Raw genomic sequence first — 23,310 nt, 5'->3', positions numbered from 1 at the left:
GTTTGTGACTCCGTCTTTCTTCTTCCCAGAACTCTCTCTGTCCAGAAGTTCTGCCTATACCTCCTGCCTAGCTGTTGGCCGTTTAGCTTTTTATTAAACCGACCACCACAGTGACATAAGTTCACAGTGTTAAAAAAAAAATCCCACAACACTAACTTTAAACTATATTCAAATGCCTTTCCTGAACAGAGATGAGACTTGCTTTATTGCTGGGAAAATCCCCTGTCTGCAAATGTGTCTGACAGGATAATGAACGCGGGAAGAGTGGTACACACATCAATAGTGGGCTCTTTGCTTCAGGTCCAGCTAACGGAGAAGATGACTTTTTTTTTTCTTAAGAGTACTAGGAATTAAACTGGGCATTCAGCTTATGCCTTATAATTCCAGTACCTGGGAGACTGAGATAGGAGGATTGGCAAATATTTGATGCCTCTCGGGGGCATATATAATGAGTTCCATTCTAGCATGAGACACAGAGTAAAACTGTCTCAAAAAAATGTGTGTGTGTATGGTGGGGTGGGGTGGGCTGGAGGGGTGTCAGGCTGGGGAGGTGGCTCAGACAGTCAGCTCCATGCTGTGCAAGCAGAAGGTCCTGAATAGCATCCCCAACACTAACATAGGAAGCTGGGTTTCACAACATGGTCTGCAACCATGGCATTGCAGGGGGTGTGGGTGTTAGGGCAGAGAAAAGCTCCTTGGCCTGTCAACCTAATCAAGTGATGAGCTCTAGGTTCAGCGAGACACCCGTTCTCACAAAACTAAGGTGTTCCTGGGGATGGAGGGTACAAACATGGTCAAGATACGTTATAGGCTTGCGTGGAATAAACTGTCAAAGAATAAGCATTCTTAGTTTTAAGAACAAAATAAACACTGTGAAGAATAACTGTGGAAGACCCTTTACACCAACCTCTGGCCTCCACTCCTAGCCACACAAGTGTATTCACGCATAAACACACATACCCTGGGCACAAATACACACCAACTAATAAGTAAAAAAGATTATTTGAAATTAAAAGTCTCTCTGGGGGTAGGCACAGTGTCTCAGCGAGCATAAGTCAATCACTTTCGACAACCTGAGTTCATTTTCTGGGATTCACAAGGTGGAAGGTGTGGTAGGAAGTCTTACAGCCAGTGGTTACCCGCCCACTGGGGCGTGGCCTCATATACTATATAAGCCAATGTAGAGCATGCATCTGCGCTCTTTCCAGTTACTGGATTCGGTTTCTGTTCTCCGTTCAAGCAGAGGATTCTGATTTGTGAGTTTACCCCTTAATAAATAACCATCTATTTCTCAATTCTGAGCTCGTGTGGGATTTCTTTTAAGCGTCCTTCCACAGGAAGGAGGGAACTGACTCCCATAGGCAGTCCTGTGATCTCTGCACACACACACACACACACACACACACACATACACACACACACTGTGCCATGCACACTCGAATGTACTACTCCTTGCACACACAAAAATAAATAATAACCGCAGTCAACCTACATTTTCAATTCATTATTTTTTTAAAAAAAAATATGTCTGGAAAGAAGGGAAAGCCTAGTGCTTAGGAGAAGGAGAGACATCTAAACACAGATAGGTGCTGGGAGCCCTGGAACTTTACTCACGGGAGGCAGGATCTGCAAAAGGCTTCCCTGTACTCTACCCCAGCAGTGAGTCACCACCCTGTCGGGTGTAGTATTGCTTGCCTATGGTCTCTGACATAGATTGTTCATACACTCAGAACTTGGCGTTAGATTACACCACGTAACGAACATTAGGGAGGAGAGAGCAAAATATAAAAATGAGACGCACGCTGCCAAAAAGTAAAAGCAGATGAGGTGTGTAATCACACCACACGCATACAGATGAAGAGAAGATAGTGCCTCTTGAAAGTGGAGGCTGATTAATGTCATTAATGATATATAGGCCTTTCATTTAGAAGTCAGAGGCTGTCTGGTCCTCCGGGTCGTGAGAATCTACTTTACTAGGCTTTTAACATTACTAAGCACAATTCCAAAGGCTTGAGTCCTAGCAGGACCACTCCCCGACTGGAGTCGCTCACACCGATGCCTCCTTTAAAGAGAGGTTTATAAGCCCACTCCAGGGGTAATAACATGTTGCTCGTCTTTGGAAAGACTTTCATCCTTATAGAAGTCCTAGTAGCATTTTAAAAAGCCAATAATGCTGACTCCAGTTAATTCATGGTCCGCAAAACAGACCTAGGCTTCTGATGACCGACTTAAAACAGGCGTTGAGAGCTCTCCGCCTCTGGGCTAACTGCACAGCAAGGTGATCGGACTCTTGACTCCTACCGCTCCAGGAGGTAAGGGAGTGAGAAAAGACCACCCGGAAGGCAAAGCCCCGTGACCGTGACCGCATCCCCCTTCCCTCCTACGGTTAAGCAGGTGGTTTGTCTCTTCACGGGTGATGGATGACACCCTTTTATAGGTCACTTTTATAGTCCTGCTATAAACTCGTAGTTTATTTTCTCTTTAGGGGTAAAGAGCAAAGCAACTGGTCGTATTGCCCATTACAGGCTGAGCAGCCTTTATCAGAGATGGTCAGAACCAAAGTGTCCAGCTCGGGCTTTTTCAAGTCTTGGAATCCACACATGAGATCTCTTCAAGATGGGGCCCAAGTCTAAACATGAAGTTCATTGTGTATCACAAGCACTTGAGGGCAGAATCAAGTCTGCACATGGTGTTTCAATAATTTTATGCCCACACACACACACACACACCCCTGTGTGTAAGCACCTGAACACACAGTTAATAAAAATAAACTCAAGATTTTTTTTAAATAAAAACCAACAGGTGATATACTACTTATCAACAACCCCTCAACATTTTACAGTACGCATCCATCATTTTGTTTAGTAAGCAGATATTCATATTATTTATTGAGATGTATTTTCACATACAGTAATTTTCACCACTTTTATAGATGGTATGCCTGTTATTCATGTAACCACCCTATAGCAAGAAACGGAATAGATCCACCGCCTCCAAAAGTCCCTTCCCATGCCTTCATAGTTTGGCCTCTCTCCTCTCCTCTACAGTCGCCACTGATTAGATTACTGTTGCTGTCCTTTTCACCCCTCCCTTTCCTCTCCCTCATGCTGGGGATTCAGTTGGTCTACCTACATGCTATGTGAGTGCTCTTACACTGAGCCCTTCTGTTATTTTTTTTTTTAATTTAAGCGTGTGAGAGAGTGTACAGGTATGTGGGTTTCCAAAGAGACCAGAATAAGACATGAGATCGCTTGGAGCTGGAGTTGTTATAGGAGGCGTGAGTTCTGGGAACAGAACTCCAATCCTCTATAAGGCAGCCTTCTTAACGACTGAGCTATCTTCCCAGCCCTTTTGATACTTATTTGAGACTTTTCTCTGGCTGGCCCCATACAATCTTCTTGTCTCGACCTCCTCAGCATTAGGATTCTAGGTATGCGTCATCACCTCTAGCTTGTGTTATATATGAAATTATATGGCAAGCAACTTGTTTTATACTTTGATTTTTTTTTAAGTCTGGCGTATTTCATTTAGAATAATGATTTTGTGTGCCTCTGTGCTGTGCTTTTTCTGTGACTGAGTTGGATTCCGCTATGAGCATGGAGCACAACTTGTTTGTCCACTCCACAGTTAATTGGCTGATGGGCTTTGGGGTTGTTTTTAACTTTTGTCAATTCTGAGTAGAACTGTTATAGACATCTATACACGGGTTTCTATGTAGACAAAAACTTTTATTTCTCTTAGGAGAATTAGCAGCAATTGGATTATTGTCCCCACGATATACACTAAGTATATCGAATTGACTTATAACATTTTTGCTTCTCTTATATTCTCATAACATCATGGAAGGAGCTCCCTTTGCTCCAGCATCTTCACCGAAATTTTATTTTTTTTTCTGCCGTTGTGGCATTCTAGTACATAGGCAGAGAAATTTCAACAGAGCTCCAGTTTGCATTTCCCTAACTATTAAAGATGTTGACCATCTTCTCAGGGGCTTGTTCTGAACCTCTACACTGTGGATTGTGTTGTAAAGATTCTTTACATAGTGGCTTACATAGTCTTATATAGTCTAGATAGTGATACTTCATCCAAATTGTATTCTATGAATATTTTCTCCCTTTTCATGGTTTTCTTCAATTTCTTCTGAGCTCTTGCTTGCTTGTTTCATTTTTGTTTTTGAGACAGAGTCTCTCTGTGTAGCCCTGGCTGTAGAACTCACTCTGTAGAGCAGGCTGACCTTGAACTCACAGAGATCCATCTGCCTCTGCTTACCAAGCCCTGGGATTAAAGGCTTGTGCCATCGCACCTGGCCGAAAAGCAGTTTGGGGTTAAAGAACAGTTTATCTGAGCGTCATCTGCAAATGTTGACCCTGGAGATGCAGCAATAAGTATTAATATATACATTGCATCTATCCGTTTATAGACTACTATTTTATTGTATAATCACTAATAATTTTTCCATCGCTAAATATTACTTGAAGCAGGATTTGGAATATGCACTACATAGCATTCTCTTAGCCACATCTTAGTTTAGCTAAGCCTCTGTTTGGGAGATAATTATATTAATTCCCTCCAAAGCAAAACAAAATAAGAAAGAAAAGAAATGCATGATCAATATACTTGCACAGAAGCCTCTTCTGTGCAATTATTTTCTTAGTATGAACGCTCACCACTAGGAAGGCCTCCAAAAGACATAGTGCTCACTTGCGATTGTCTCTTGGAAAGACTACCGATGTCTTGAAGCAAAGACTGTCTTGTCCGCTGTGTCATGCCTATACATGTGACAAAGAGCCTCACATTTACTGGAGAGAACTGTTGATGTTACTGCATCTTCTCTACTTTCTCCTCAGAACTTCCTCTGTCCTGCAGACATCTATCTCCTTTGCTTTCCCAGATCAAAGAGGAGACGACCTGCCAAGGAGATTCAGTCCAGGGCAGCTGAGTGGCAAGCCCAGTTGTTGCTCAACATTACCCTCAAGGGGCCCCACCCCCCTGCAGTTATAAAGCCCTAGTGAGGTGAGGTTGGGCAACCACAACTGGCACTCAGCCTCCAGAGCACCAACAAGGCACTGGCACACAGGCGCTATGGCAAACGACTTGCAAGTCCCGCTGTCCCCGCTGAAAGGGCGGCACGCTCCTGCAGGTAGGTCCCCCGCACCGACGTGGCTCCGGCAGCTGCTGGGGCTATCCTTGCCCCCTTTCATCCTCCCAGAAGCAGTTCAGCGGAGCCAAGGTTGGCAGTCCACAACTGTCCCAGCAGCCTGAGCTCCTCTCTGGCTGTAGATGAGCTGGGACATACCCTCACCTGCTTGAGTTACCCCGTGGGGATAATACCCTACTCAGTGTTCCACCGCTCACGCCGCTTCTGTAAGATACCCGTGGTTAGGATGTCATACTAACCCCGTGCAGAGAACAGTGCCCTTTTCCTGCTTCTGGAGTCTTTGGGGTTGGGCAAAGCTATCAGCACCTTTTAATAAGCACGCAAGGACTGGAGGGGCTCTGACATCTAGAGTGTCTCCCTTTGTTCAATGCATGCTCTTCGCATCGACTCTGTGGGCTATAGACCCTGGTTCTCCTGTAACTACGTATATGTTTACATAGCTTGGCTAGCATGCACGGGCCTATTTTTAGTCAGCTTTACATTCTTCCAACTGCTGTCCTTGTCTCCTGACATCTCAAAAACTTGGCTGCTTTGTGCTGGCCTGTCTTTATCTACAGATCCTGTTGTTTTTATAATGCTTGGGTACCTCTCAGAGGAGGCTGAGACCTCCGAGCCTCAGGCCAGCATGGCAGGCACAGGCTGTGCAGAGGCTGGGAGATCTGATGGAGACCCAGCGCATTCTGGAAGGCAGCCCAGTAGACTAGACTTTTCTGACGTCTTCTAGACACCACGTCCAATCTCTTTTGTTGGTCTACTGACACGCTACCCTTGTACTTGTACTTAGCAATTTTTAACATTAAAAATGTAAAGGTATTGATGCGAACGAATGGGGGAGGGGGGGCTGTGTATCCAGTCGTTAGGGGGACTCGTATATTGCACAGAGTCCAAGAAATACGCCACTCCCTTCATGCCGCCTCCACCCCAGGCCTTCAGATAATGATCCAACTAAAAAAAAAAAAATCTGATTTGCTACAGTACATTTATGCACAAAGTTAAACTTAAACACGTGGTTCCTTTGGCTTAAGTCAATTTCAAAAGTGCAAGTTTGAACACCACCACCAGGAACTGCCTGTCCCCGTCACTAATGGTTGCTAATTACTCTGTGTACATAGCGCACCATGACTCCATCAAGCATGTCACAATGCCTCCAGCATGACAATGAATTGTTATCCACTGTGGCATTGCAGATAAGAGGTTCTGGATAATTGGAAAGGAGAGGCAGGCCGACCTGCATCCCCACTGAGCTCGAGAGAACAAAGGAGCGTCACCCTTCAGCTGGTGCCCCATATTTTTTTTTTTTTTAAGTCTGAGCCAGTCTGCAGTATTGCAAGTTGTTATTTATGGAGCAAAACTCGTAAGATGCCAAGAATTCTATTAAATTTTCACCCGATATTTAGAAGCAAAATACAGATGTCTGGCAGCAGGAAGCTAATGTCATGAGGTGGGAAGGTAAGGCAAGGCAGTCAGAATCTGACAGAGTAGGGTTTGAGCTTCACTTGTAATTTGCATCTCGGAGTCTCAGATTTTTTTTTTACCTATGGAAAGGGATGATAAGTAACAGCAATCTGGTAAAGCTACTGTGTGACGAGAAGGGACAGTGAGCATAAGTAAGGGATGTGACACTTGAATGTTGACCCCTTTAAAACGCAGGCCTCGCAAGACCCACTGTGGTCAGGAAAATGCAGAATGATGCTTCTGGACTCCAAGGCTTTCTGGTGTGGGATCCTCGCTGGCAGCTGCTGCGGGACTCCGGACAGAAAACAATTGCACTGGGGAAAGACACTAGCGATCGCCATCCTAGCTATGAATGGAGCCACTCGGAAATCAGCTAGCCATGACTCTCCAACCCCAAGCGTGTGTGCTGGGCACTTCTTTACGTGTGTTAATGTAACAGATCACACCAATGTTAGCCTTGATTTCACATTTATGCCCTGGAACAAGACAATGTCAGTCATGAAGTGGCCTGGGCTCTAGGAAGCATAACTGAATTTCCCGCTGTTTCGGTTTACCTTTATCTTAGTTTTATAATAACCCCATTGCGTGAATGGCAATACCAAAGTGTTGTGAGCAGAAGACGGTCCAGGGATGCCAAATGTGTGATGAATAGGAAGACAAACAGTCGCTCCTCAGGTCATCTCCAGTCCTGCACGTTTTAAATTGACTTAAGTCAAAAAAAAAAAAAAAAATCAGAAATGTTCTGTGGTTCAGCTGTGAACTGCCAGAAGCATTTTCTGGCTTGTGAAGAAAACAGGAAAGGTTGTGAGGAAAGGTTATCATGAAGAATCCCAGAGGTGACCGTAAGTGCCTAAGAACCAGTGTCTTTTAAAACAAGCAAAATGGAGGGTGGCGGGGGTGGGAGGGTGGCATAGGTCAGTGTGTGTGCGTCAAAGAATACATAAAAGATATTCTATTAAAACAATAAAAATAGGCCAGGCTCATGCCTTTAATTCCAGCACTCAGGAGGCAGAGGCAGGCAGATCTTTGTGTATTCAATGACAGCCTGGACTACAAAGAAAATTCCTCATCAGCTGGGAATCTACATAGTGAGATTCTGTCCCCCCGCAAAAAAAAAAAAAAATTAAAAAGACATGAAAACTAAACAAAATGAAGGCTAGGTTTTTCTCAGTCCAGCTGGTAAAGTCGTGAAGAATAGGGGGTTTGAAAGAGAAGTGTATGAGATCCACTGCCCAAAACATCGCGGAGAGAAGGGCTGTTGACTGCAAGGGCAGCCGCCAGTCGCTCAGAGTCACTCTTACGCCTGCGTAACATTGAAGCTCCTAGACACGGCTGCCGCACTCTAGATAAATGCCGCTCTGCAGAGAAGCCACACAAAGGAGCACACTAAAAGTCAGAGAGGCCAAGAGACCCTGCTAACACCACACATCCCTGAGATTGGAAGGTAATTGGCTTTGTGATGAAATTTTCTTGCTCCAAAAAAGCCCCTTCTCTTGAGAATTTTTCAGGGGTCTTGATTGGCCACCAAAATTCGCTGACAAGTCAACCCTGACTGTCCACTGAGTAGCCTATAAGCATTGGCCTCCTCCTGAGATCTTCAAGTAAGTTTTCAGCCGTAAAGCAGAGTGTGGGCAAACTTTACATTTTCTTGCCTCCTTTAACACATTCCCCCACGGTCTAGGGAAGGAAAGGGGCCAGTTTCTCTTACAGGCTGGTTTGGTGCTTGTCTATTCACTGTCAAATACTGGGAAAAACCTTAACTAGAAACTGCATAATTTGAGACTATAAGATCAACCTTTGAAAAACTACAAACCACAAACTCTACCACAAGAAGTCAGCTCTAACACAAGACAAGAAGGGAAAGTTTCAGTCCTGTACCAACAAAGGTTTTCTAGCAAAACAACCCCCCCTTAAAAAACATTACTTTATACTTCTGTAGATTCTAGTTCATTTTACTTGCCAAAAGTACTGACAATCTTATTGTATTTATATTCAAATTTGTATTTATGGTCTATTAAGATAGTAAACCTAGTCACATTTTACTGTATCTAATTGCAGTTGGTTTTACACAAATATTCTAGAGAAAATACAGTCTAAATATGAAGCTGAAGGCGGGTGCATGTAAGTTTGAAAGGGTTGATTTAGACACAGTGGCTCCTTAGAAAGACCTTCCAATCATACGCGGGGTCAAGAAAACAGGCCAGGGTGATTGTCGTAGGCTATAGTGGCAGTTTGTCTAGATCCTGTGAGACCAGTGTTCCCAGCAGAGCTTTGAAGATGACCCTCCCATAAACTGGTTCCAACTGGTTCACTCACCCCAAGTTTGTGTGAGCCTTATTCTATAAACCAGGGCATCCACCCACAGAACTGGGATATCTTCTGTCTTGCCAAATGAAATCGTCCTCCCTAAATGTCTTTGCTTTAGTCTTAAGAATGAAGAACTCCTGCAGTGTGGGTTTCTAAAATATCCCTTGGTGTTTGGTTCCCTGTTAAATGTGTACGCCCTTTCCAAGGTGAGGCAGGTGATGGACATTCTTTTAGCAACAGATTAGGACACCTGGCCCTGCAGAACTTCGGTGACCCTCACCTGCCTCTAGTAGTCTTACTGGATTGCACAGCTCCCTCCCTGTGACCCCCCCCCTTTCTCTCTCTCTCTAATTGCTCTCCTTAGGAGACTCTCAGAGTCCTTCCAAATGAACTAAACATTGCCGAAAACAAAGATCTAATGAACCACATTAAGGAAAAAAACTCATATGATCATATCCATAAATGTTTTAAAAAAATTGTTGAAATCTAATATCTCTTCAAATAATAAAATGATATAGAATTATAATAAAAGGATAGTCCCTAAATGTGATGAAAATTCATAATGTGTGTATTATAGGAAAAGAATGTAGGAATAGAAGGCCACACAAAGAATGTATTACATTTAATAAGGAAACACAAGCTTTAAAAATCAGAAAGACAAAAATGTCCACAATCGTTCGAGGCCAGCATGGACTACAAGAACTAGTTCTAGGACAGGAACCAAAAAGCTATGGAGAAACCCTGTCTCGAAAATCCAAAATAAATAAATAAATAAATAAATGTCCACAATAACCACATTTTTTCTAAAGGAGACATATTATTCTTTGTAAATTATATTTTTCACCTAGAAAACCTATAGAAAGTTATAATAAGCAATAATAGAATTTGCTACAACTTAAGTATAAAATTAATTACAGTTAACTTACTGATATTCAGCTAAATTTTTTAGGTTCAAGTTTGTATTTTGGGCATGATGAGTAGACCTGATTTACAATAGCAATATCAACAAAGATAAAATGCTTACTAAAGGGGAACCTAAGCATAAGCCTACAAAATTAATCTGCACAAATTTTCAAGGGGCTCAGAAGAGGTAAACAATAGAAAAACCACACATATTCTCAAATACAGAGCCACCAGGAGTATAATGACGCGAATTTTCCTCTTTAACAATATCCATAAATTTACCCAAGTGAGGTGGTATAATCTCAGTTCTCAGGAGGTTAATGTAGGAAAGCCACAAGTTCAAGGCAACCCTGGAAAACACAGTAATACTGTATCTCAAAAGAAAAATCTTATCAGTTAAAAATAATCAAAAATATATCAACAATAATATATAGGAAATTAGCTGAGCAGTGGTGGTGCTCGTCTTTAATTCCAACACTCGGGAGGCAGAGGCAGGCGGATCTCTGTGAGTTCAAGGTCAGCCTGGTCTACAAGAGCTAGCTCCAGGACAGGCTCCAAAGTCACAGAGAAACCCTGTCTCAAAAAATTTGTAGACATACAAAAAAAAAAAAAAAAGAATTTGTAGGGAATTGACAAAATTTTAAAGTAACAATAGATCATAAAATTCTTTAAATAAAATGTCACAAGATGAACTGTCAAGTATTATAGTATACTATACAAATTAATTGAACAGAAAGTTCAGAAATACTCATAGATGTACATGCTTTGACAGACTCTTATATACTCCCATATATATGTATATGTGGTGGTTTGAAAAAAAATGGTCCCCAAAGAGAATGATACTTTTAGGAGGTATGGCCTTGTTGTAGAAAGTATATCACCATTGGGGCAGCTTTGAGGTCTCTTGCTCAAGCTTCCCTCAGTTTGACGGTCAGTTCACTTCCTGTTGCCTGCAAGATGTAGGACTCCCAGCTTCAGCACCTTGCCTGCCTGCACACCGCCATGCTCCCTGTCATGATGAAAATGGACGAAACCTCTGAAACTGTAAGCGAACTATTGTAGGATATTTGTACACTGTATGATATAAAGAGGTATTGCTGTGATTGGGATAAGAAAATCCTGAACGGCTAATAGTTAGGCAGGAGAGTAGAGGTAGGACTTCTGGGAAGAGAGAGAACTCTGGGAAAAGAAAGGAAGACTAGCCAGCAAGATATGGAGAAGAAACAGGAGGTACAAGATGGAAGAAAGGTAATGCCACGTGGCAGAATATAGATTAATATAAATGGGTTAACTTAAGTTATAAGAGCTAGCAGGATAAGCCTAAGCTAAGGGTGAGCTTTTGTAATTAATAACAAGTTTCCACGCTGTTATATGTGAGCTGGAGGTCCCAACGAAAAAGCTTGCTACAGAGACCCATCCCAATAAAATGTTTTATTCATAAGAGTTGCCATGGTCATGGTGTCCCTTCACAGCAATAGAAACCTACCAGAGATAATAATGTTTGTATGTATATATATATATATGTGTGTGTGTGTGTATATATACATACATGTCTAAGAACTCAGTGTACAATAAAGGTGAATTTCAAATTGACAAGGAAAAGATTAATTTTCAATATTTGGATCAACTAAAACAATGTTACATCAAACCAGGTGTGTGGTGTGTGCCCATAACTGCAGCCCATGGGTGGTAGAGGCATGAGAACTTGGAGTCTGAGGGTAGCTTGGGCTACACAGGGAGTCCTGGGTTCATAGCAAAATCCAGTCTCAACAGCCTCAAAACAAAGCAAGACAAAGTTGCTTGCCTCTTCTTTATGACTTGTATCAACTGTATCATTGAAGGACCAGGGACATGAGGGTGTAGCCGGAGCATGTCTAGAAGACAGCAGAGAACGGTCAGCAAAAATCCCATTTCCTTACAAATCCATCAGGGACTGACAAGCCTACATAAGAACAATAAAGGTTTGCAATGGGCAAACATTATCAATAAGGAAAAAAGCAGTAACTGGTACAATTAATCACTCTGCATTTCACAAACTGCTCCTAAAATTCAGTAAGAAAGAGACAAGAGACTAGTAATCCAGTGTGGGGTGGGGGGGAGGAGAGCTGGACAAAAGTCACGGAAAAGAAAATACAAACACCCTTCTAAAACAAGCTTGAACTGTAATAACAAAAAGGAAATGCAAATTAAAGCAACGAGATACTGTAACCTGGAGTTTAGGGACAAAAGCCTTGGCTCTGGCGGCCCCAAGTAGCTAAGTTTGGCCATTGTCCCCAACATGCCAGTGAAAGACATGAGCAGTGATCAAAAGCAGAGAAGAGGTTTGATCCGTGTGCTTCCGGAAAAGGAACAGACGAAGAGATCCAGGGACCCCAACTTCATCTTCCAGGCCCTGGCATGAGCTTGAGGCTTAGGATTTATTGTTTTTTTTTTTTTTTTAATATCAATGTATGTATGTGTGAGTCCAGAAAAGGCTGTTGAGCGACCCAGGTGCCTGAGCTTAGTGTGGATGCTGGGACGGAACCAGTTCTCCCCAAGATTGCAAGTGTGCTCTTAGTGCAGATCCGTGTCTCTAGTCCCAGTCCAAGCGTTAGGTTGAAATACAAGGAGAGTCAGGAAGGATCATGTGAAGCCATTTTCTTTCCCCAACCAACCTCCCACTTTCTAACACCTAGGCATAGAGAAGGTGACCCAAATGGAGGCAACAGCACAAAATGAAGGCTGGGATGCTGGGCTTCCATCCTGCTTCCAGTTACTTACTTACAGAACCCGAGACGGCTTCTCTGCGCCTGTTACAGCTCTAATCTTTAGCTTATTAGCTGATGTTACATTTTGTAGCTCATTGTCTGGAGAAACAATTGCTACCATGGCAGCTGGTGAGACTGTCAACTAGCGTAACCTCTGTGAGGGCCAGTTCAGCCAGATTTAAGAAAACTCCAAATACACAAAGCAAAGTCACTTCTAGAAATACAACGCACAGATAGCTGTGTGCTGGTACGATGCCATGTATAAAAAGGATACTCACCGTAGCTCTGTTTATGCATTAGAAACAAGCAAGACACTTAGGATTAGCAAAGTGGCTGAGTCAACACAGAAGTTTTTCATATGGAATTGCAAAACAGATATTAAGAAGAAAGACACACTGGGCGGTGGTGGCGCACGCCTTTAATCCAGCACTCTGAAGGCAGAGGCTGGAGGATCTCTGTGAGTTCGGGGCCAGCCTGGTCTACAGAGCGAGTTCCAGGACAGCCAGAGCTACACAGAGAAACCCTGTCTTGGGGTCGGGGAGAAAAAGGGAAAGGAGAAGAGGAGGAGAAGAATAAGGATGGAGATATGTAGAATAAAGACAGAGAAATGCGGAACATCCTATCAAATGTGTGGTTAAGGCAGGGGGAAGTGAGGGGATAAATCAGATAATAGAACAGTTAGTATCTTATTCTACCATTTAAAACAAAGAATATGTCTAGTAACATCTGTTGGTGAAAACTAGGAACTCGGAACTTGGAATTGAGCAGTGTCCAGGGAGATTGTCTGCAGGCTGGAAAGAGATGGTGGCAGGGAGTCACAAATCTTTTCATGTGTCCTGATCTGTGCACCTTCTGCACTTCATTATTAATATGTATAAGAAGAGTGATAAAGCCAGCTTGAGACACAGGTTTTCTTTATTTTCCATACTGGAATTAGTTTTAGAGAATTGCCCAAGTGGCGTTTCCATGAAGAGAATTTATCAGGTTCAAACAAATCAACGTCCCCGTAGCCACTTTTCATTTGAGCGTGTCAGACTTTAGATGCGTGATGTTTCCGAGAAAGGAGGGAAGTATTTGTTGTGACTTGCAGTCTGAAGCGGGCTGTTCCTTCTCCAATGCTGATTTCAGCTGACACTGTTAAACACTTAAGTTGCTTTTAGGTCGTCTGTAGCCTAATTAACACTAATTGAACTCTTGAATGGCGTGACTATTAATACAATTAATTACTCATTAGAACCTCAGAGCTTAGCCAACATGGAGGTTTGGGGTCTGAGATGAAGGTGGCTATCCCCTGGAATTCAGAGCCCTTCGTTTGAGTTAAATGTCTGTGAACACCCTGAAATTTGGCTCATCTCTCCGAATCTGACATTTGAAAGCTTTCATTGAAAAAACAAAAGTGCAAGCCATGCAAAAAGCTTTAATCTTGTGGGGAAACAGAGGGGTCACATTGTAATTATGGGTTGCTATCTTAAAGAATGTAATTGGTTTGATAACAAGGGACAAAAAAAAAAAACCTGTTTTTCAGCTAAATGCCTAAGGGAGTGTGTTGTTATTCTTCCTAAGACTAAGGCGTGACCTTCTGCCTTTTCAACCTCGTTTCCACCTCTCTGATCAGAATAAAGCTAACCCCAGACCTTCCCCGCTCCCTGCCCTGGTTTCCTTAGATTTTCTTTTTCTTTAATTCTGTTGTTTAGATAAAAGTGTTTTTTCTATGTCAATCTGGAAACGCATGTTAGATGGGGGTCCTGTCTGAAAAACAAAGCTGTTCTCACGTGCACGCCTGCTTATTGTTCCAGTGAAAGCTGGAGGGATGCGGATTTCCAAGAAACAAGAGATGGGCATTTTGGAAAGACACACCAAAAAAACAGGACTGGAGAAAACAAGGTAGGGACCGCTTATAGTTCTGCTCCCAGAAGTTATTTGGGGACAAACCGAGTCCCCCAAGAATTTCGGGGGAGGCAGCCAGGCTTGGGTAGAGGCGAGCATCACGATGAATATTGGTTCTGGGATACCAACTGGACCGTTTCCCCATTACACCCTACCCATTCTCCTCTCTGCAGCCACCCGGCTGCCTCCTAAAGTGGTCCTAAGTGCATCCGACCCCAAAGCTCATCCATTCATCTTATTTTCTTTAAAATACTGCTCCTCCTCTGGCCCTTCTCATAGTGTGCTCTATGATATGAATAAAGAATAACCGCCTCTGAAATTTTGAAATCGCCATTCACTTATTTAAGAAAATAGTCACTGCGCACTGGCTAGTTTTATGTCAACTTGACACAGGCACAGCACAAATGACGCAGTCACTTGGGAAGAGGAAAGCGCAGTAGAGAAGATGCCCCCACCAGAGAGGCCTGTAAGCAAGCCTGTGGGACATTCTCTTGCTTGATGACTGATACAGGATGGCCCAGCTCCCTAAGAGAAGCTAGCCAGTACGCAGCATCCCTCCATGGCTCTGCTTCAGTACCTGTCTCCAGGTTCCTGCCCTGCTTGAGTTTCTTGTTTTATTATTTTATTTATTTATGTTTGTTTGTTTGTTTTTGGTATAAGTTTCTCCATCTGCATGTATTCCTGCACACCAGAAGAGGGCATCAGGGCATCAGATCCCATTATAGATGGTTGTGAGCCACTATATATAACAGTCAGTGATTGACTGTTACCTGGAAATGTAAGAGTAAACTAACCCTTTCCTCCCCACGTTGCTTATGGCCATGGTGTTTGTCACGATGACTGAAACTGTAACAATGACCTTGAAACTTGAGCTTGAAAGCACACCAACACTGTGGTTGTTTTCCTCCCTCCTTCTTCTACCATGACCTTGGTATTATAAAGTTAGAGGTCAGAGGTGTGTCCTATACACTCATGGACTGATGACTTGCTTAAGGAAAATGAGTGTATTTAGAAAAGAAATGAATGCACTGACCCGATTTCTCCAAGTAGCCCAATGAGGAAAGATGCTTTGGAGATTGGTTTCCATGGAGCACTGTGAGTGATTCAAAAGGAATTGTTTAAAAGATGCTCAGAAAACCTGCTTAAGTCTCACGAAGAGAATGTGGAGGGAAACAGACGTAATTTCTTTGTCCTTTTCATACCAAATTATTGGCCGTGTGTGTGTGTGTGTGTGTGTGTGCGCGCGTGTGTAGTGTTTATGTGCATGCATGCTCACACATGTGGAGACCCAAAGTTTCCATCAGGTGTCCTTCTCAATCGTTCTCCACTGAACCATCTTCCCAGCCCCCAAGTAAAGTTATTTTTAAATTACTTTTCAAAGTTTTTTTTCCCAGTATGCGGCAGGGATTTTTGTAAAGGATTTCACACACGAATGAAAGAATGAACTACTGGTAGGTTTCCACTAGTAACAAGTCTTCTACCATGTCTGAGAACCCATGACAGGTCCATAGATTCCCCTTCATTGTGACTCCCCCCCTTACCCTCACTGAGCATAGAATCCTCCAGGTCTACTTTCCTGACAACCACTTCTTACAGAACAGTTTTTACTTATTTTTGTTTGTATACTTTTTATGTTTCGAGGCAGGGTTTCTCTGTGTAGCTCTGGCTTTCCTGAAACTCTCTCTATAGAGCAGAGATATGCCTGCCTGTGCCTCCTGAGCACTGGGAATAAAGGCAGGTGCCACCACCACCCGGCTACAGAACAGTTTTTAAAACACAGGAGAGACTTCTCTCATAATCATTGGTCTAGATCCCTAATAGCTTCTAGCAACCAACACAAACAATCCAGAAAATAAATTCACCAAGCACAGAGTTTGTGTAAGACACTGCACTGTGGACTTGGGCCTGACTGAAACCTTCCTATAACATAGCTTGACCAGAAAGAAAGAAGGTAGACACAAGAGAACACACGCTATCAGGGCTTACTGTATGAAATCCAAAGACAGAACTGGTGGTCTTTGCAGGGAACTGGTTATTCCCAGAGGTCACTGATTTGACAAGTGTTTTAGTTCATGAATCCATGAACTATAGGCTTATAATATGTGCATTGTATGTGTGCATAGTATATGCCAGTGCAAAGATAAAAATCAGTTATAGTAGGAACTTGGTCTATAAAGCGTGGTGTGGCACACGCAGACATGGAGACAGAATGTTGTTCTCTAGGTGTTGCTGAGCACAGGAAAAACCTGCAGGAGTCATTTAACCTCTTCAGCAGCGGTATTTTTGGAAAAAACACAAAACTTGGGTGTGTGTTTGTGTATGTGTGTGTATATTTTGTGTGTGTGTTTGTGTATGTGTGTTTGTGTATGTGTGTTTATAATTTGTGTGTATGTGTATGCATACACAGAGAGCAGATGACAGCTCCAGGTATTGTTCCTCAGAAACAATTTGCCTTTTTTAATAACAGGCTGTCTCACTGGCCTGGGCCACCAAATAGGCAGGGCTGGCTGGCCAGCAAGCCCCTTTCTTTACCTCCCCAGTGCTGGCATGACACCTCCATACATACCTGGCTTTTCTTGTTTCTTCCCTGTGGGTTTTATAGATCAAACGCAGGTCTATCAAGCACTTTACTGACTGTAACATCTCCCCACCCCAATAAGTCACTTTGTGGGGGTGGTGCTGAGGATTGAATCTAGGGTCTGTAGAAACCAGGTCCACACTCTACCAACCACTGAGCTACACTCCCAGCCCCAAGCTTTGGCTCTTATTTAAAGACCCTTTTCATCTTCACAGTGCCGTCGCAAACGCTGCCAAAATCCAGATGCTGGATGCTCTGAACGACACGCTGGACAAGGTGAGCCATCCGTGCGGCGATTCTCATAAAACTCTGACTCTGTATTTGCCCGGTGGATCAGGTGGCTCCTGTGTGCCGGCAGACGACTAGCTGAGATTTTTCCAGCCCCTGAGTTTGATGTCCTTGTGGAAGAAATCGATCTGTTCTCAGTTAGAGACACATAAAATAGTTTAAATGAGAAGAACTGTTTCATTTAGAGATTCTCCCGAATCCCTGAAGTGTCTATTAATAAATCACTTCAAAACAAGGTAGGGAATGATGAAGTGAGCGTCATGATGGTGAGTCTGTAGAACTTTTCATTTCTCCTCCCAGATATTTCTCAGGGACCGGCTTGTTTTTTACAAAAGGCAGCATGGTATGCCGGGACCCTTCTTCTGTACCTCAGCATCTCCACAGGAAATATTTGATTTGTGGCCATGGTGGGTAGTGGAGGGCTGAGTGTTTAACGGCTGAGGGCAGCCAGACACCAGCTGGGTTTGTCTAGTAAAACACGTTTAAAGAGGGTAAAACCACTACTATTTTTCTTTCTAGAGCTTGAATTTATCCCAAGTAGCTCAAATAGTGCAAAAAAGTCATATTGAGCAAACAGCAATTTGGGGTTTGGGACTCTGCAGTTGTCGCATCCTCAACCCCATTCACCCATCCTTCATCCATCTGTCTGTCCATACATGCTTGTCCCCACATCTTCACTCCCCATCCCTATCCCTACCAAACTCTGTAGGTAAACTTTATGCTCCCTTGTTCTATTTTCACAAAGCAAGTGCCTGGATCCTAAGGGTAATAAAGAGGACCACCCTCTTTCTTCTGCTCACCCACTGACTGAACAAACAGGACGGGGTTGCCTCTGTTTAGCAAGGACTTGAAAGTTGTAAGGGCATTTCCTACTTCTCTGCCACACTACTGAGACTCAGCAATTATTCTGAAATAAACCAGTAGACAGATCAACAGGGAAAGGCCTAGAAGTTTATTGCATGCCCAGGAGCTAAACAGAAAAGTGAATGTCCAAGTAGGACATTCACAGAGTAGGAGCATTCACAGAATGTCCAAGTAGGACATTCACAGAGTAGGAGCATACACCCTTGCAGCATAAAGGGAAAGGACGTGGAGAAGGTGAGCGATACAGAATATGAATCACTTTTAGGGGACTGAGTGGCTAGAAGAACAGCCGACAGCCTGCTACCAAGTCTGCTCTGCGCTCTGTGTGGGGGTCAGCTCTTGCCTCCCTTCCTGAGGTCTGCATCCATTTCTTGGCTCTCAGATATCTGGGACAGAGATTCACAGCCGCAGAGAATGTCCTGGAGGGTCTGGGTAGAAAGAGGGCTTCAGTGGGAGCCCCTCCTGCACCTGCCGCCTACTAAGCTTTCTCATTGTGTGGTATCAGTGTGCCAAAGGGCCATACTTTAAAGTATTGTGTTGCCAAAATCAGGATCCGAGGAGCAGCAACTCAGCTCTAGAATGAGTCATGCCTTTCCTCTTTCTCTGTGATGTGTATCTGTCTGTCTGTGTGACTGTGTCTGTGTGTCTTTTTGTGTGTCTGTGTGGTCTTATGTGTGTACACAGAGACCAGAAGAGGGTACCAGGTATCCTCTATCGGAATCCACCCATCCCTTTTTGAGGCAACTACCTTTTTTGTCTTCCATTGCACTTGTATATACACAGGGTACATAAGAAAAAAAATTAATCTGTAGGAGGTGGTGTCACAAAACTTTTATTCCTAACACTTGGGAGGCAGAGGCAGATGGATCTCCTTGAGTTCAAGGCCAGTCTGGTCCACATAGCCAGTTCCAGGACAGTTAGGACTACATAGATAGACCCTGTCCCAAACCAAAAATAAAAAAAGAGATCTGTATCTTTTTTGATGTTTTCCTCCTGTATTAAAGTGGTTCCTCCCCCATACTATACATTATCATGAAGACCTAACTGTTGGTCAGAAGAAATGCGGTAGTATAATTGAGGAGCGTAGTTTTTGTATTTGCTAACATTCTTTCTCACTTTTGGCTAGTTAAGTTGAGTCCCAAGAGCCCACTATGTTCCTGACCTTGATTTTGTAATAGTCTAACAGGGCTACTTCCTATAAGGCTTCACCAACCATTCAGTCATTTGACTACCAATGGTAGGGTTTAAGACTTGGGAGATTAGAAACACCCCCCTCCCAGAGGGCTGGAACTGGATTAATCTAGGTGAGGAGCAGCCTGAGCATTCCCCTCCCACTGTTTGTCCACGGAGACTTGCTTCTCTCACCCCACCCTGCTCTTGCTGTTCCTCTGCCTCTCCCACCAGCTCTCCCCACCCACCTCGCCACCCGACACAGAATATTCCCACTGTGCAGTGGCCGCTCACATTGCCTGATGTCACTGTAGAAAAGGCGTTGTGTGACCCAGATGCTTTCTGTGCTAGCATCTGGGAGACCCGGCCGTGGCTAACTACTGCCAGTCACTTTCAAAGGCAAGTTGACTTTCAAGATGTCATATCGTTCCTCAAAGATTTACAGTTTCTTAACTTTTCTTTTTAAGACAGAAGCGGGAAAAGATACTTTTTTTGAGTTGTGTTCTCAGCACGCAAAGGTATCTGATTAAACATTAACAATGTTTATGTTTTGTAGAGGTGTGTGACATTGGAGTCTGATTAAACTTCAGTGACATTTTCCAAATCACCAGGCGTTGGGTCATCCACTGGCCAAAGTTGCCCAGCTGCCTGTGAAATGGGATCTTAGGAAGGAAAACTATCAAAGGTGTCTGTGAAATTAGGAGGGTTCCTCTCATTCCACAGATTAACATCTCCCTCGGAGTGTCCTTGAATGTCACTGATGTGGAGTGTGTGTGTCTCTTTGAGTGTTTTGCTTAATAGGCTGTGGAAATGTAAGCGCCAACCCTGGAGTCGGAACTTAACAGCCGGGGAAGATGGATGGACGAGCTGGCATCCGCTCAGACCACCACACTTCCGCCTCAGAAGCAGAACCTGCCCTGGGTCTCCTTCCCTCTTGAGTTTACTTCAGAGCTCCTGGCAGACCCGCTTTGAGCAGACCTCTATGCTGGCTGTCTTCCCTGAAACTAAAAATAGAGGGTTTGTACTCACAGGTGTCTACAAGGAAGGAAAATTCTCAACACAGGAATCTCTCTCGTGTTGTCATGTTCACTGTCACCCCTGTAATGAAGCCAGGGGGCAGAACACACACACACGCACACGCACACACACACACCTCAACCTCGAATTCTTCCTCTTGTGTTCTGTTAGGTGCTGTTACCTTGGTGGCTCAGACAAGAAGCAAGTTTTATTCTACTAACTCTGTCCCTTTACGCTGACTATTGATTAAAACTCTAGAACTTTCCCAAGATGCTAGAAAAAGATAGATGGTTTAGAACGTATTCTAGAAACTGACTTCTATTTGTTTCCAGTTTTTTTGCTTTCGGTTTTGGTAATCTAATCTCTGTAACTTCAAAGACAAATAATCCATAGCAAAGACCCTGGTTTCCTGGAGCCCAGGCTAGCCTCAGACTCCTGGGCCTCCTGACACCACCACCCCAAATGCTGGTATTACAGGTGTGCCCAGGACAGGGCCACTAACAAGTCCAGGCTTAGCATAGAGACAAGGGGCTCCGGCGCTGTCCCTGCCTTCTGGTTTCCTAGCTCTGCCCATTGCCTCTCACACCTAAAGGACAGTGACAACTGTGGCGTTCTCCTTCCTGTCCCAGCTTCCTGTCTTGGCCCTTCTCATCCCGACTGATCACTCAGACCGCAGTTCGAGTAGAGGCTCCCTTTGTTTTCCTGCTCCCTTTACCTCACGTTTGACCTTCGCTAACTTGCCAGGTTTTCCTTCCTGCCTGTGACTTTTTTTTTTACTGTGATTTAAAGTCAACCTGAAATAACCCATCTGTTTTAAATGAAGCTAAAAACACCCACTCTAGAAACAAACCACTAAAGTCAGTGACCCCCGAAATTTCTTTTAGGCTCTAATGTTAAAAGAAAAAGAAAACACAATACTCTCCCTAACCATACTGCAAAACACATATACACTAATGATAATTGCTCTGACTTAAAAAATAAATAAGTCCCCCATTCGTTTTCAAACTTTAAAGCAACATTTCTAGCCGATATTAAATTATTTTGATCCCTTGTACTGGAAAGTCAGCAGGGGTTCATCCTTGGGGTTAATTAGTATATACTGTATCTGCTCATTGAAAAAGACAAAGTAGAAAAATATTTGTAAGTAAAGCACTAAGAATTTCCCATGATCCTATTCTCTCTGTGTGTGCGTGCATGCATGTGTGTTCACATGTGCATTTAATGATCGAAAAAAGACTTCGCAAAGTCAAGTTTCACATGAAAGTCAATGCCCTTTGCAATAGCTCGGCCGGGGTACTTGAGAAGAGATGGGAGGCACACACTCTCCCTAGTTTAGAAGACCCCAATCAAACAATGTGCTACTTAGAGTCCTAACAGTCTCTCCTCCCCCCCCCCCACCCCATATTTAGCTTGAGTGTCAAAACAAGGACAAATTCAATAGTGATATATTAAGTGCCTAGCAAGCCAAGGCCCCACTTCCTGGCTGGCTAACAGCCGTGTCTTGCTTGAGGTACTTTGGGACAATATTGATGAGCTTGGAAACCCAAAACTGAAGAGACGCAAAGGTCACTGAGTCCAAACTCTTCTTAGGAATAATGCACAAATCACTCAGCAGCTCTCAAACCCTCCCCGTCTTAATTTGCACTGAGCATAAATCCCAGGGGATCTTTGGTCGATGGGAAATTTCTCTGACTGTCAGAAAGTCACACAGTCTGTGTTCATCTGAATGCACTTCCTCACAGCTGAGAATGAGAATCGTTTTCACCTAAAACTAGTGGGCTGCTCCTCAGTGTTCCTTCACCAGGCTGTGTAGTTTGAACCAGGTGGAAGGGCCACTCTTTACGTTGATGTTTTCTAACTTCTTTCAGAGGGTCTTTCTCCTCATAGTTTGATAATTAAATAAATAATTGTCCCATCCTCAGAACCTCTCCTTAAGGTCGCCACATCCTTCTTAGAATATAGTGCTCTGTGTTACATACACTAGTGTTCAAATCATCTGCTGCCATAGATGGGGGTCGCCATTTCTGCTTTTCAGGATGGGACCACAAAAACAAATATACAGCCTGGTAGCATGGTGCATGCTTCTGATCCTAGCCCTTCGAAGGCTGAGGCTGGAGGATCATGAGTTCAAGGCTAGCCTAGACTTTGACTTATATATGTCATATTCCTGTGATAAAAGTTAACGATGCTAATGAAGGAAACAACCATGTAGCATGTACACTCCTGTGGGCTGAGGACTGGAAGTGCCATGGAAGGAAGGTCTTGACAAAGCAAAGAAAACTGTGACTTGACCAACTGTATTGATTTTTTTTACTGTAATGTTGTATAACCCAATGGATCCAATGTGCTATTTCTTCTTCCCTTCTCATCCTTAGCTCAACCATAAATTTCCAGCAGCAGTTCACACAGCACATCAAAAGCCCACACCTGCCCTGGAGAAGGCCACTCCCCTGAAGCGGGCCTACATTATCCAGCAGCCTCGAAAATGACAGGCCAGGATGTAAAATTCAGCCATCTGGTCAACCTTCCCATTATCTGACAGCTCAACAGAAATGACCAACACTTCCTGTAGGCCTGCTGCCCTTGCTTGGTAAATAAAACAACTTTTGTATCTTCCCTTTTTACTTTGGATAATAAAGTTTTCAAAATTATAAATCCAATACATTCCTGGTTTCCTCCTGAATACTGACTCAGAGTTATTACACACAGGCTCAGTTCTCCCTGCAGACAAAGGTGGGGGTGGGGAGGAGAGCACACTGAGCTTTGCAGAAACCAAAATTCTATGCAGACAATGGAATGAATCTTTCAGTTTGTTTGTCTTAGGATGGTGACGTTTTCACTTATGCTGAAATGTTCGTCTCAGTTTCTTACATAAACACATAGTTTGTTTTGGAGGTTTGGTGAGGAAAGACAAAAATAATTAAATTGATTACACA

General features: G+C 43.4%; 1 protein-coding gene across 2 annotated transcripts in view; it reads left to right on the top strand.

Annotated features, from left to right (window-relative positions):
- The window catches only part of Dapl1 (death associated protein like 1), a 341,707-nt gene extending 318,671 nt beyond the window's left edge, over positions 1-23,036 (top strand). Inside the window, exons 2-5 of one of the 2 annotated variants that reach the window (XM_050124119.1) lie at positions 4,892-5,140; positions 14,367-14,454; positions 17,251-17,311; positions 22,750-23,036. In XM_050124119.1, coding sequence (XP_049980076.1) covers positions 5,083-5,140; positions 14,367-14,454; positions 17,251-17,311; positions 22,750-22,863 — 321 coding nt within the window. In that variant the 5' untranslated portion in view covers positions 4,892-5,082 and the 3' untranslated portion in view covers positions 22,864-23,036. Of the gene's footprint in view, positions 1-4,813; positions 5,141-14,366; positions 14,455-17,250; positions 17,312-22,749 lie in introns of those variants that run through there. The other variant, XM_050124109.1, reaches the window with a different exon arrangement.
- The last annotated feature ends 274 nt before the right edge of the window (positions 23,037-23,310 follow it).

This window comes from Alexandromys fortis, unplaced genomic scaffold (assembly GCF_014885135.2).
Source record: "Alexandromys fortis isolate MF-2015 unplaced genomic scaffold, M_Fortis_MF-2015_v1.1 scaffold_8_9099976_23576923, whole genome shotgun sequence".
NCBI classification, from domain to species: Eukaryota; Metazoa; Chordata; class Mammalia; order Rodentia; family Cricetidae; genus Alexandromys; species Alexandromys fortis.
This window is presented reverse-complemented; position numbering and strand designations above follow the sequence as displayed.